The 14,283-nt window shown below is 40.6% G+C and overlaps 1 protein-coding gene across 1 annotated transcript in view; it reads left to right on the top strand.

Moving 5' to 3' along the window:
* The window catches only part of LOC136872053 (PC-esterase domain-containing protein 1A), a 221,735-nt gene extending 207,855 nt beyond the window's left edge, over window positions 1-13,880 (top strand). The window contains exon 10 of the mRNA XM_067145913.2: window positions 13,490-13,880. Coding sequence (XP_067002014.1) covers window positions 13,490-13,743 — 254 coding nt within the window. The 3' untranslated portion in view covers window positions 13,744-13,880. The remainder of the gene's footprint in view (window positions 1-13,489) is intronic.
* Window positions 13,881-14,283: the final 403 nt, after the last annotated feature.

Here is a 14,283-nt window from a genome sequence, read left to right as displayed (position 1 = left end):
ATTGAATAGTCTTCGAACTTCTTGCCTTCTTTAGACCAGGTCTCCTGTGACATTGTTTGACCACAGAAGGAGATATTTTGTTGTAGGGTGAAATTATCACATTCTGCATTTGACCTGTAGCAATTTCAGTTCCTTTGTTATCTTCTGTTCCACTCAGGATGCTACCCAGTTCCTTCTCAAAAGCTTCCCTGTCTGTCCTGTGTGGATTCCTGTAAAATTCTATAGATTTACACCTTCAATATCGAAAGGAATATACTTGTAGCCTGAATAGCTTACCTCCTCAGACACATGCCAGTTGCTAATGATACTACCTACTGTACATAGATAGGTTTGCCTATTGTCATTATGTTTAAATCACTTTACAAAAAGAAATTCATAATTGACTCCCCTCTGGGTTGATGTCAGTACCGGTACTCAGTTCAGGTTCATGGCAGGTTTTGAACCGGGAACAGGATGATTGCTTGATTGCTGATGCTCACCCACTTATGCTGGATTGTGAAGGATGCCAAAATGGCAAAACACACATCTCAGCCCATCATTCTCGTCAGAGTGTGACGTTCAATCACGTAGCACGTTGTCCTCGGCAATTGCAAGGCAGTATATCCTCTGATCGTCAGTGAGTATTAGTCACTCATTGGTACTGTAAGCCTGCCTCATTCAAGCATCTCAGGGCCTAGCATTTCTTACCATAACTGAACACATTTATCACCAGCATAATGAAAATGTATATTATATCCAAACACGAAAAGAGATTTACTTCTTTTGTTAACATTGATGCTTTCATGGCCCATACTAGTAGACATGATTTGGGCTTATGCCGTGTCAAGAAAGCTAGGTGAAGCTCTTTACATTTTGCAGAGAACTTTGCTCTGTGTCCTCAAGCGAAGATCCCGAGTGTTCCCGAGGAAGTCTTCTACAATTATGAGGGTTTAAATTTAAGATTGTTTTACCATTGGAGCTGTGGAGCTGTAGTGGTACGCTCGTTCATCACAAGGTGACTCGCTGTATGCTGGCACAGGGCTCTGAGCGGGTGCTGACGACAACATTAAGCTCCAATTAAGATGTTTATCAGAGAGAGAGAGAGAGAGAGAGAGAGAGAGAGAGAGAGAGTGTGTGTGTGTGTGTGTGTGTGTGTGTGTGTGTGTGTGTGTGTGTGTGACATCAGACGGATCATGGAAAAATGTGTTAGAAGAAATAAATAGAAACTAATAAAATAAACTGAAATGAAAGACATCAGAATAGAAGAGAACAGAGCTGAAGAATGAAAAGAAAGATTTTACTCCTTTTCTCAAATGTTTGTTTTGTGCCTCTCCTCCCAGGGTCTTTTGTGGTTACTGGGTTGTTCTGAACTTTCTTTATTCGTATCAAAACACTGCAGTACGAAAGCATAAAAAGAAATGTATTCTGCATAATGGTAAACAGTATAAGTGTATCAATGTAAAAGTGAAACACTGAATTAAACTATGTCGGCCTAGTACTGCACAACTTAGTCTCAATCATACCGTAGGTTAGATGTTCCTGAGTGCAGGTTTCAGGAGCCAAAGGACATTGAATAAGACTGCTCATAGTCTCTCATGTACTGCGCATAATGTACTATCATTATCATGTGGATATCCCCGTGACTGTAAATTTCCTCTGCATCATTCCATTCCTGTTCAAGCCTATCGTGATTTCTATTCACACTCCCGACCTGGAGGATGTGATTCTTACGTCTGTAAGCTGCAAGGTATGGTTGCCTCCAATGCATACAGGTGGGAGGATAGGGTATGGAGCATGGCCTTGTTGATTTAAGTTCTATTTTGTTGCCCTTATACAGCCAGAGGACATGGCTTGTTATGTCTCTTGGCCTGGGACATAATACATCCGTCCAGTGGCGACGTTAGTCATAATGTATGCATTACATTTTGTCCAGTGGTTGTGTAATAGTTTTATGAAGTGCCTCCAAATGTGCAGGCTCTCTTAACCAAGGTGGTAACAATGCGTGCTAAATCATGAGTTCTGCTGCTCATGTCAAGAGTTTGAGTCTCATTAGGGTAGAATATTTTAATTCCTGCATTGACTTGCTCGTAAATGGCGAGTTATGTTTGTTTGATCATGTTGTTACTGACGGTGAGTGGGCTTATTTACGGCCCTGAAAAGGGCCGTAGGTTTGTCCTCTCCGTACTTACACGTCGTCTTTCAAGCATGTGGCCATGTAATCAATTAGGAGAGAAGCTATACCTATTGTCACCTGCCACCTCATGCCAAGTGGCACTGACAACATCTCAGAGAATATTGTTTTTATTTTGATGCAGGATGGTGCTAGGTCTCACTCATTACTGTCTTCATCTCAGCCCAGACGTTCTTGATGCGATTCATGTTTTCCCCTCAAGGAGGCCAGTCGATAAGCTCAATATGAACCATCGTTGAACTAATCAGGTTTCTCGTAGCTCGTTCTGTGTAGCTTGCTTCTGTAGATAAACTTCATTTTTTACGTCCCCCATAGGTAGACGTCAAGAGGTGTAAAGTCTGGAGACCGTGGTGGGTACTCAACAGCTCCTCTATTACAAGCGAGTTGTTTTTTGCTCCACTTGATGATGTAAATATTGTATATTGTGCTAACTTTTGTTTACGTCATGTGTCTCTTTTGTTTTTTCATTTGTTCCTTCATTATGTTTTTTGGCATTTTTTTAGCTTGCATTATGTAAATTATTTCAAACCCTCCCTTTCTTTCACTGAAGATGGCTCAAACGAGCCAAAACATGTTTGAATTTGACTACTCCATCTAATGATGGAATTATATGATGTATTGAATTAGGAAGATACACTCAATTTTTTTACCTTTGTAAAGCAACAGCTCCTCTTTGAGCTATCCATCATCCAGGTAGATTTTCATCCAAGTAGGCTCTGACATCCCTGTAGTAGTGAGGCAGAGTGACATCTTGTTGTAGGTAAAATCTTTCATTTCCAAGCACCGCTCGGATGGGAGGTAAAATCGATGTTTGCAGCATATGAAGATACACCTCACCAGTTATGTTACCTTCAAAGAAGAGTGGGGCAATCAAACCACACAATAACAGACCACACCACACATTAACACCAGGTAGATTAACATGTTTGTCCACGTGAACGTGAGGATTTTCAGGAGCGCAGTACATGTATTTGTGGCGGTTTACAGTACCGTTTAATTTGGATTACACCTCGTAGGACCATATAACCCCCCCTGCAAACCGTTCAACCTCGCGAAGCCTGTCTTCAAAGCACTCGCAGCAGTCCATCCTTCAATCCAGGTCGTCCTCGTTCATAACGTGCAGCGATCTTGGAATGTACACTTTCCATTTTGCAGCCTTCAGAATTCGTCGTATGGTTGATCGGCTTACCCCGCTTTCACGTACACCCTGATTCACAGATTTTTGCGGTGACTGAGTAAAATGTTGCAACACAGGAAGCGCTGGATGCTGGACTTGTTGATGTTTATGGTCGGCCAGACCTTTTCTTATCTTCTTCATGAGCCATGTCCTCGCAGAACATTGGCGATCAGTAGCATGATCTGTTGTTTGTTCATAGCTGTTCTGAACAGAGTAAGCTTTGTCACCCCAAACCACTGGCTCAAGTCCTTTTCTTATGCACATCCTGAACAGTACCTTCGGCTTCAAATTTTTCACAAATACGATAAATTATTGTATGTGTTGGCGGCTGAGTTCCGTACATATTATGCCATTGCTGTTGTACCTCTGTCATGTTTTTGTACTTTAAGTACTACTTCAATATGGCCTTGCTTTGCTCAAATGACAATCCTACTTAATTCATTGCTGCACTGTCATTTGCTGGAAAACGCGCGCCATTCACGTGACCATCATCTGTTGAGAAAACAGTGGACTATACTAGTGTAAGAATTGCAATATGTCATTTTGTTCCAAAGATATTAATTATCAAAGAGTGTACAAAGAGTGTCCTCCACAGAAATGTTAGTCATCTTGATGGCAAGAATGAGTAGCCGGGCAGGAAATACTACATAAAATATGAATATGATAAAATTTCAATGTATTCCCCTCAGGGCAATAATAATAATAATAATAATAATAATAATAATAATCCTATGGCCTCAGCTACCATGTGCATTCATTTTAATTTGATGCCATCTGGCTGCTTGATGGTTGATTTCAACGTTCCGTTTTACTCTAGGTGCACTAGATAGCAGAATAAACCGAATCTCTCCTGTGCGTCGAAGATAGAGTTTTAATAAATTTTGTCGAGTTAACACCAAATGTGTTACCAGAGATCTTTCCCATGCCAGCATTGCACGACATGTAATGTCGAATGGAATTTGTTCCAGCCTTCAAAAATCCGACCACCATCTCTGCCACTGATCCAAAGAGGGCATTAACAATGATATCAGACAGCTAAATATTTTAGTGTTATTTTCACGAACAAGACATAACAGAGTATTTTGAACTTCTAGTGTTCCATTGATCATTCATAATCATGAATGAATCAAAATGTATTTGTTTTGGTGGAAATATATGTATACTAGCTTACCACTCGGTTGCTGTGGATCACCATACTCGTTTGCGACGTCGTGCGGAATTGAGTGATTGGATGCGATTTCAGACACTGCTCGCGCATGACACTACGTGTGAGTCAAGCTAAACATTTAAACTCCGGTGTAATTGACGCAATTATGCTGACAATAATGAAGATTTGTCATTTAAATAAGCAGTTTTACAGTACTTACATGTTAATTTGGAGCACCCAGTGACTCAAATATGTATTAATATTATGTAACTAAAACCTATATCTAAAGCTTACGTTAGCCAGGCGGTCTGTAAAAACAGCAGGGCAGTGCGCCCATTAAAGAGGTCCCAGGGAGAACACTGTGTAGTATCTTCTGAATTGTCAGTAGAGAGATGGCTTGTAATGGCATTAGTTTTAAAAGTAGGAAAGACATAATATGAAGATAAAGCTGGAATTCAAGAGGACAAATTTGGAGGAGAGGAGGAGGAGTTAGGGATTGGAATACAAGGTGTACAACTTTTCTTCCGCCGTTTGCCGATGGATGGCGACAACGGTACGTAGCGGTCGAATGAAACAGATCGCAGACGTCGGGCAGTTAGCTTGAACCTTGGTCAACATAACCCCATTCAAACTTAGTCGATGTGTGTCTGCATCATAAAGTTGTTCTCGATTGAGCATGGCAGTGTACGAGCCAAATTCTCAGCATTTGTGGGAGGTGTTACTGTTTTGTTTCAATATGAAGAAAACAGCGGCTGAGTCTCATCGAATGCTCTCACGTACGTATGGTGAGTTTAAAGATAAAAATTTCATAATGTTCCATATTGAAATATATTGCAATGAAATTGAAATAATAAGTAAGGTAGTTCAACCTATTCAATACAAATAAATATGAAATGTAGTATTACATTCCTATTTAATTAAAAGTGGAAGCGGTACCGGTTTCGACCCTAATCTGGGTCATCATCTCGCCACATTCGCTGGCTCATTTAACTTTTCACCTCTTCTTGTAAACATTATGAGACAGTGCTGAAATTTGCGTGTGTTGTGCTACTATTCAGAAGATCGCGCCTTACTTCTTATAAGTGACTGACTTTCTACTTCTTGTAGATTTTACGATTTAAAATTGCACAGTGCCAATCCCCATTAACATATTTTGCCTCTTCAACTGTGAAAGACTCACTCTTTAATTTCTTATTTACCTATGCATTGTTTTTTGCATTTTATTCGGCTGATGACGACCCAGATTAGGGTCGAAACCGGTACCGCTTCCGCTTTTAATTAAATAGGAATGTGATACTACATTTCATATTTATTTGTATTGAATAGGTTGAACTACCTTATTTATTATTTCGATTTCATTGCGTATGGTGAGGACGCTATTAGTGGAAGAACGTGTCGTGAGTGGTTTCAACGCTTCAAGAACGGTGATTTTAACGTCGAAGACTGGCATAGTGGTGGAAAAGAGAGTTTTCGAAGATGCAGGATTGGAGACATTGCTGAGTGAAGACTCGCGTCAAACTCAAGAAGAATCAGAATGATCAGTGGGAGTGACACAGCAAGCCATTTCAAAACATCTCAAGACCCTGGGCATTATTCAGAAAGAAGGAACTTGGGTCCAGTATGACTTGAAACCAAGAGACGTTGAACAGGGACGAAAAATGGGTTCATTACGATAACCCTAAACGCAAAAAAATCATGGGGATATCCCGGCCATGCTTCAACGTCGACGGCAAAACCGAATATTCACGGCTCCAAGATCATGCTCTGCATTTGGTGGGACCAGCTCGGCGTCGTGTACTATGATGTATTAAAACCTGGTGAAACAATCACAGGTGCTCATTATCGAACGCAATTAATGCGTTTGAGCAGTGTATTGAAAGTGGAACGGCCGCAATACAGCGAGAGGCACGATCAAGTGATTTTGCAACACGACAACGCTCGACCCCACATTGCAAAAGAGGTCAAAACCTACCTGGGAATGTTGAAATGGGACGTCCTATCCCACCTGCTGTATTCTCCAGACATTGCTCCCTCTGATTATCACCTGTTTCGATCAATGGCGCATGGCCTGGCTGGCCAACACTTCCGATCTCGTGAAGAAGTCACAAATTGGATCAATTCGGGGACTGCTTCAAAAGATGAACAATTTTTTCGACACAGGATTCGAACACTGCCCGAAAGATGGGGGAAAGTCGTGGCCAGCGATGGACACTACTTTGAATGATACATCTGTAAGTAACCTGTTTCATTAAAGCCTCCAATTTTAGGGACAAAACGGCAGAAGCAAAGTTGTACGCTTTGTAATTTACCATGGGAGATGTGTGATAAATTTCCAACTTCTGTGATATTTAAGAAAAGACTAGGACAACAGATAGGGAATTTACCACCTGGACAACTGCCCTAAATGTAGATCAGTAGTGACTGATTTGATCGATCAGTCAATAAATTCATTTACCCATCTCCCCCCTCAGCAATTTTACAGTTGCTCACAATCTTGTAACTTAATTATTACTCTATACAGAATAACATACATTTATATATACACTCAACTCCCGATTTACTATAATCGGATCAACCGTGTTGCGGCTTAACTGCGATATCAAAAACACTAAACATGCACGAGTGTAAGGAGTTACAGTAATACAGAATTACAAAGGGTCAGGATAATATTGCCAGGATGATGCTCTCATCACTAAAAAACTAGTTTTGAGAAACTTGAGAAGCAAAATAAAGAAAAAGTGTTTCTCGGTACAAAAGCAGAAAACCATGACTGATTATTTTCCGAAACAGTAAAGTTAGTTAGTCTGAATATTTTTCTTTGCCTTATTAGTTTCAAGGAAAAGTGCTGTTTATTTTTCCATATATTAATTATCCTAAGTGCTACTTTTACTACAACGTATTGGGTAAGTTAATAAAAAAACAATACAGTAGTATCATTTATTATCATTTTAACTGTACTTTCAGTAGGCCTGTTCTATTTTTAACCTTTTACAGATTAACTGCGATTTTACTTATCCGGAAAGCGTTAACCCTACATTATCCCGGTTAATGGAGAGTTGAGTGTATATAAGGAAACGTAAAGCTCCAGTAATACTACCTTGGGACATTCCTCTCTTAATGATTACAGTATCAGATAAGGCTTCACTTGCTCTAATTCTCTGAGTTATATTTTCAAGAAATAAAATCACCCATTCAGTCACTCTTTTGTCTATTTCAGTTGCACTAATTTTTTATTGGCAGTTGCCTGAAAAGAGCTGCACCACCTCGGAATGAGGACACAAGTTTTTTTTTTTTTTTTTCACTTAATTTGTTCAGAGAGGATGGTTGCCTAGTTGCACTTCCTTTTAAAACAACGATCATCACCACCACAAACTCCAAAAATTAAAGTATTGGCTTAAGAAAGATAATGCTCCCTGAACCTCGCAGACCTTACTGTTGGGGTTAGACAAGATCAAGAGTTCACCAGGAAGGTGTAATAAGAATATAAGAGTCAGGTACAAGTGATAGGAAGTAGTATCAGATTTGGCTGGATCTCTGTTGTTTTGGCACCACCTTGTACTTTGTTATCATACCAGAAGATAATGTACAGGAAGTTGCTGGGCAAGCCTTTATTTTGTATCTCATTTCCTGGTATTTTGATCGCTCCGGGAACATTGTTCACTGTTACGAGTTCCTTGTCTCCTGTCAGCCACTGGCCTGGTTATACTTCCTCTATCTTGATTATTAATACCAACAAGATAAGATCATATGCACTGTAATTTTACTGTTTTCACCTCATATTACTCTGAATTGTACATTAACAGCTCAGATCCAGTAATATTTCTGTCACTGGAATTGGGAGATGACTTTTTTTTTTTTTTTTTTTTCCGGACTGAATGGCTCATACATTTGAGCCTCTGGCCTTCTGACCCCAACTTAGCAAGATTGATCCTGGCTCAGTCAAGTGGTACTTGAAGTGCTCAAATACGCCAGCCTCTTGTGGAGAGTTAAGAGAACTCCTGCAGGACAAAATTCCGGCACCTCAGCATCTCCGAAAACCGTAAAAGTAGTTGGTGGAATGTAAAGGCAATAAGATTTATTACTTTTTCCCTAGTGGCTTAACATCACACTAACACACAGGTTTTAGGTGACGGAAGGCTGCATTTGGGAAAGTAGCAGCCATGGCCTTAGTTGACATGTTGGGTGAGACACTTGACTTCATATTTGAAAGGGCATGCCATTGTTTGGTGGCACAATTCTCAAGACCACGGCCGGTTCCCTCCCATTCCTAGCATGTACAATTATGCATACGCCCACAGACAACACCCTCATGCAGCAAACATGTAGTACATCCCAGTGGTGGAGCTGAACTGGGAAAGCAGCTACAGAACTGGTGAACTGAAATGTCCTCCGATACTACTACTACTACTACTACTACTACTACTACTACTACTACTACTACTATTATAGTTTCTGCTTCTTCACAACTTTCATCTGCTTCCTATCGTTGCCATTCTGCTGCAGGACCACGATGTTGGTCATGTGGTCCATCCAAGATATTTTGAGGTGCCTTCTAGAGATCCACATTTTGAATGCGTTTATTCTTCGCTCAGTTGCTTGAGTAGTGTCCATGCCTCTACTCCATACAACAGAATAGGGTGGACATAACACTTGATGATGCACACTTTGATTGATAGGCTCAGATCTCTGGAGCACAGTGGGGTGTCAGTTTAGGGAAGGTTGACCCGGCAATTTCTGTTCAGGTTTTGATTTCTGCATTGGATGCTGAGACTGCTTTCCATATAGGTGAATTTGTCGACTCGCTCAATTCGTTCAATTTCTGCCATCTGCACACCTCACCATGAACTTGGTCATCTTGGTATTTACAGTAGTTCCAATCTGGAAGCTTTGCTCACAGTTCTCACTCGGTATACCAATATGCAGGTCCTTGGATGTCTTCTTCATCCACACATACTCTAGGAAGGATCTGGATCATCTGATTCTGTCAGTGATCAAATAAAGGCCTTGGTGCAATCAATGAAATACACAAATATGTCACAGCTCACATCCCTACATCTCTGAACAAACACTAGCCCAGGGAGTTGCAGAATTCAGATTGTTTCACCTGTGTATTCTTTATAGTTCTTTTAGGTCCTTGCATATATGATCTTAAGAAAGAGTTTCAACACGTGGCTCATCAGGCTGATTGTATGGAAATCTTCACGTTTCTCTGCAGATTGTTTCCTCGTCAGCGTCACTAAAGTCAGTATATTAGCCATTCCTCTGTAATAGATAGCGTCAAATAGTTCTGTCTGTCATCTGATACATGCTTCTACCATCACCTTCAGCGTTTCTTTGCGGATCTCATCTCATTGAGGCCTGCTACCCTTCTGCTTTTAAATCTTTCAGGTCCCTTTTTCACTTTGTTCTTGAGTATCGGAGGCCTAATGTTCCATTCATGTCTAGTTTTGTCTTCTCATTCATCGTGGAATAATTCTTCAGTGTATGCTTTTAGATTATCATCTGTTTCTGCTGCCTGTTGCTTCCCTGATTTTACAGTAAACATTGAAATGGTTGTATTAGTCCTGAAACTCCTCAATTTCTTTACATATGCCATTCATCCAATCCTCCTTGGCAGCTCTTACTTCTTGCTCTTACCCAACTCGTCGTACTGTCTTCTGTCCTTATTGAATGATCTTCTCTGGTCCATCAACTGCAGAACGTCGTCCTACTATTAATGTTCTCCCTTTTCTCCTCATAACTTGTTTGGTGCCAGTTGGGACTTTGTTTGGTGCCAGTTGGGACTTCCACCATTGTTTCACATACTTCCCATACTGTTACATCCTTTTGGGCATCTAGAGCAAATGAGATTTCCTTTTGCTTTTCCTAAGTTTTTTCATTTTCATGCGTATCTGGCCAACCACAGGGTTGTGGTCAGACGGTATACATGTTCCTGCTCCTGGGTAGGTTTCGAGTGAGGTCATACTGTTTCTGAATCTCTTCCCAAAGCTGTGTTCACCAGCGAGGTTTTCTACCCTTCTTCTGCCAACTTTGGCATTGACATTCCATATGATGATGGTCATCTCGCTTGTCATAGTGTGTTGGAAGGTTTTGTGCACTGTATCATAAAATTCTTCAATCTCCTCGTTGGGCTTGTCGACTGTTGATGCGAACACCTGGATGATGTTGATATCAAAGAGTTGACCGTATAGCTTCACCAACTGCACTCTCTTGTCTGAGGGGAACAGTACGATAAGCTCAGCAATTGAGGCCTCTTTGTTAAAGATAAATCTGGCTCCATTCCTGTACCGTTGGTTGTCTTTATCCACATCGTACACAGTGTGTGTTCCGACATCACGTCTATATCTAGGCTTTTCATCTCTTGGAATTGTATTATGGATTTTCTCTCTTTCAAACATACTATGGACATTTCAAGTACATATCTGTTGGGCTGACTGGAAGATTCTTAACTCCCCTGTCCCATTCATGGGGTACCTGTACTCGGGGCCATGGTTAAAATTTGCAGGCAATTTGATTATTCTAGGAAATACATTATGCTGCTGTTCTCCGTGGCCTTCTGCATCGCAGCTTGATACCCATTCTGCCGCTCTGCCGCTCTGTGTGTTTGTCTAGTCCTGGCCCCTTTCGGCACTCGAGGTCCTCTTCGGTGCCATGCCAGTTCTGTTGGCACTGCTGCCCACCAACAAGATGGACTTCAATGGCATTTCCTCTACTTAGGGACTGTCACCTTCCTCGGGTGCTCCTCCGCTTGAAGCTGTTCGCCCTCTCAGGGGTGTTGGGTTTATTGACCACTGCCCTACAGTCGGCATGGAGTTGCTGGCTGCATGGTGTACTCCATTACCATGGGAGGGTAACCTGGCCAGACACTTAACTCCCAGCACTAATAAAATAGAAAAACAAGCCACGTGCTAAAACTCCCTCTGCGAGTGGGGAGTGGTACAGTACATCCATGATATCCCTTGTTGTAAAAGGGGAGCCAGGGGCTTTCATCTTGGTAGCATGGGTTGGCAACTATGGGTTCTCGAGTTGAGTCTGGCATTACTTCCACGTACTTCTCAGCCTCCTCGTCTTCAGCTTTCGTATCCTACCTCCCTTGGTCAACTCTTGTTCTTTTATGACCCTGACAGTATTAAGTTTGAGAGACCTAGGGACTCTCATTTTCATGCCCTTCATGACCCTTGCGTTTCTTTTGCCGATACCTTCATTTTTCAAAGTGTCAGACCTCTGCCAATTTTCCCTATGATTAGTGTTGATAGAGGATAGTTGCCCAGTTCCTCTTAAAACAATAATCACCACCAATATATGCTAAAAAAGTTTACTCAGCTCATCATTTCATAATAATAGTAAACATTACACGTAAGTTATTTTGACTGTGTACATATCTTGGGGCTTGTACCAGCTATAGCGACTTTGGTGATGGTGGTTGACAACCTCTTTTGATACTGATCGAAGAAGAGAAACAGAATCTTCCCCGCCCTTCAACTGTCAGAGTAGACCGGATCTCCCTCAGGTGATCTATAACCCAGATCTTTTATAAACTGACTTCATTTGACATGGAGTGTGGAATGGACTCTTCACAAATCAAATTACCTCTGCCAGGTTTAAACCCACAATCCTGGGATCCAGAGGCTGACACTATACCAATAATAATAATAATAATAATGGCGTATGGCTTTTAGTGCCGGGAGTGTCTGAGGACAAGTTTGGCTTGCGTGGTGCAGGTCTTTTGATTCAACGGCATAGGCAACCTGCACGTCGTGATGAAGATGAAATGATGATGAAGACAACACATACACCCAGCTTCCGTGCCAGCGAAATTAACCAATGATGGTTAAAATTCCCGACCCTGCCGAGAATCGAACCCGGGACCCCTTTGATCAAAGGCCAGCACGCTAACCCTTTAGCTATGGAGCCGGACACTCTACCATTGATCCACAGAGACAGCTGTGACAGGAACTGAAGATAAGCAGTATTGTCACCACTTTTGGACAGTGACGAAGTCTGATGTATGGTACATCATCACGCTTACCAATCACAGTGATTGCACCCCAAGAGAAACCGGAAACCATTGTGATGATGAAGCAAATTAAATCGTTATAATACCTGATTTCTGATTCTAACTTTTTTTTGTCTTCCCTACAATATCTCTTAAGAAATTTCATCTTGGCCACTTGAATTCTACTCTCATCTCATTGTGCTATTGTTTGGGTACCTGCTGCATATGTCAATATCACTACATAAATAAGTCAAATACAGAAGTACTTTACATTTGCTTGGAACTTCTTAGTTCCGCAGGATATCCCTCACACTCTCGTAAAAGCTATTTGCTAGTTGTGCTCTCTTTCCAGTCTTCTCGGTTATCTTCCCATATTTTGTGATTACACTCCGTAAGTATTTAAAGATTTTCCTTTGTTGGTTTTTCCATTTACTATTACCTTCCTTCCCTCCCTTCCTTCCTTCCTTCCTTCCTTCCTTTTTGTCATCACTGTTGTTTTACTCTTCTCCTCTAAAAATAATACATTCAATAAATTATGAGCAGATGGACATTGATTCTGTTCCCCAGCTCGTATGTTGACAGGGGTATATCAGACCTCATACCACTTTTCTTCCTTCTTTCTATTCCCTGTCAATGGAAGATCGAACCATATCCTGACTCATCCAGTTGGCTGAGATGTCGCTGCACGTTATTGTTCTGAGTGCACTGCGTGGCATCTGAACCGGCAGTCTTGCAAGATGTAGCTTCTCAGCAAGACATTAAGTTCATCTCAGGCTTTTAGAAACATTCTCTCTCATTTCTCATCCATAGAAGCAAAGCACAAATGTGTCCTTATTCAAATGGTTTCTTCTATGTATTGTACCTTGTTAAAAGTGCTTATCTTGGATTTGTGAATTATGGGTTATATGTATAGTTTGTTGTTGAGCAGACACTATTAATTTGTCCTGAAGGATTATCATTTGTTAATATCTTGATCTGTTGTCTCTTTCTTTCTTATAGTTGTTTCATCTCCTGATAAAGAGAAAACTTTGACTGGTGCTTCAGACCAACGAGGTGCAAACGACGTCACAATCTATACTTTACAGCAAGATAACGTGATTGAAGAATGTACAGAAAAGAAAACTGTTAATTCAAAACGAGGAAAACAGAGGCGAAAGAATCGAAGACAGGCTCACTATCATCCCTATAATAATTCTTATTATTCCCATTTCGGTCAGTATTTGCAATACCCTATTATTTGGTTTTATCCATAGTACTTGCTCTTCTAAATCTGTATTCCTTCGGCTTATTATTTCCCTGCCCCATAATGAAGATATGTATACAGTATATTCCATCCCATCGTCTTACTTAGTCTGTGACTACATTGCAGTACAATATGTTAAAGAAGTGTAAGGAAGAAATGATAGGAATTTGCTCATTATTTTGATTATGAAAATAGTTAGCTTTAATATGCGGGAAATATGTATTTTGATAGTGTTTATCCCTAGTTATATACCTGTATCAATATTTGCACTGTACTTTGAACAAAACCTTTTACTTTTTCAATGCTTGTTGCACAAACTAATGTGAATTACTATTTCCTAACTGCCTCCTGTGGTGTTCCATAATGTTCAAATTTTTTTAAACAAAATATGATTATTGTCATATTAAGAAAAAGAGCAAGAGAGAGTGTGTTATTCCCACCAACCCCTCCTGAAATTGTATAAACTAGATAACAACAGCCACTCTGTACAAAAATGATCATTATGCAATATTATACCAGTGGTGCAGTTGAAAAGAATAAGAAGTTGTTT

This window comes from Anabrus simplex, chromosome 1 (assembly GCF_040414725.1).
Source record: "Anabrus simplex isolate iqAnaSimp1 chromosome 1, ASM4041472v1, whole genome shotgun sequence".
NCBI lineage: Eukaryota > Metazoa > Arthropoda > Insecta > Orthoptera > Tettigoniidae > Anabrus > Anabrus simplex.
The sequence above is the reverse complement of the archived record's forward strand: the minus strand, read 5'-3'. Positions and strand labels throughout refer to the sequence as shown.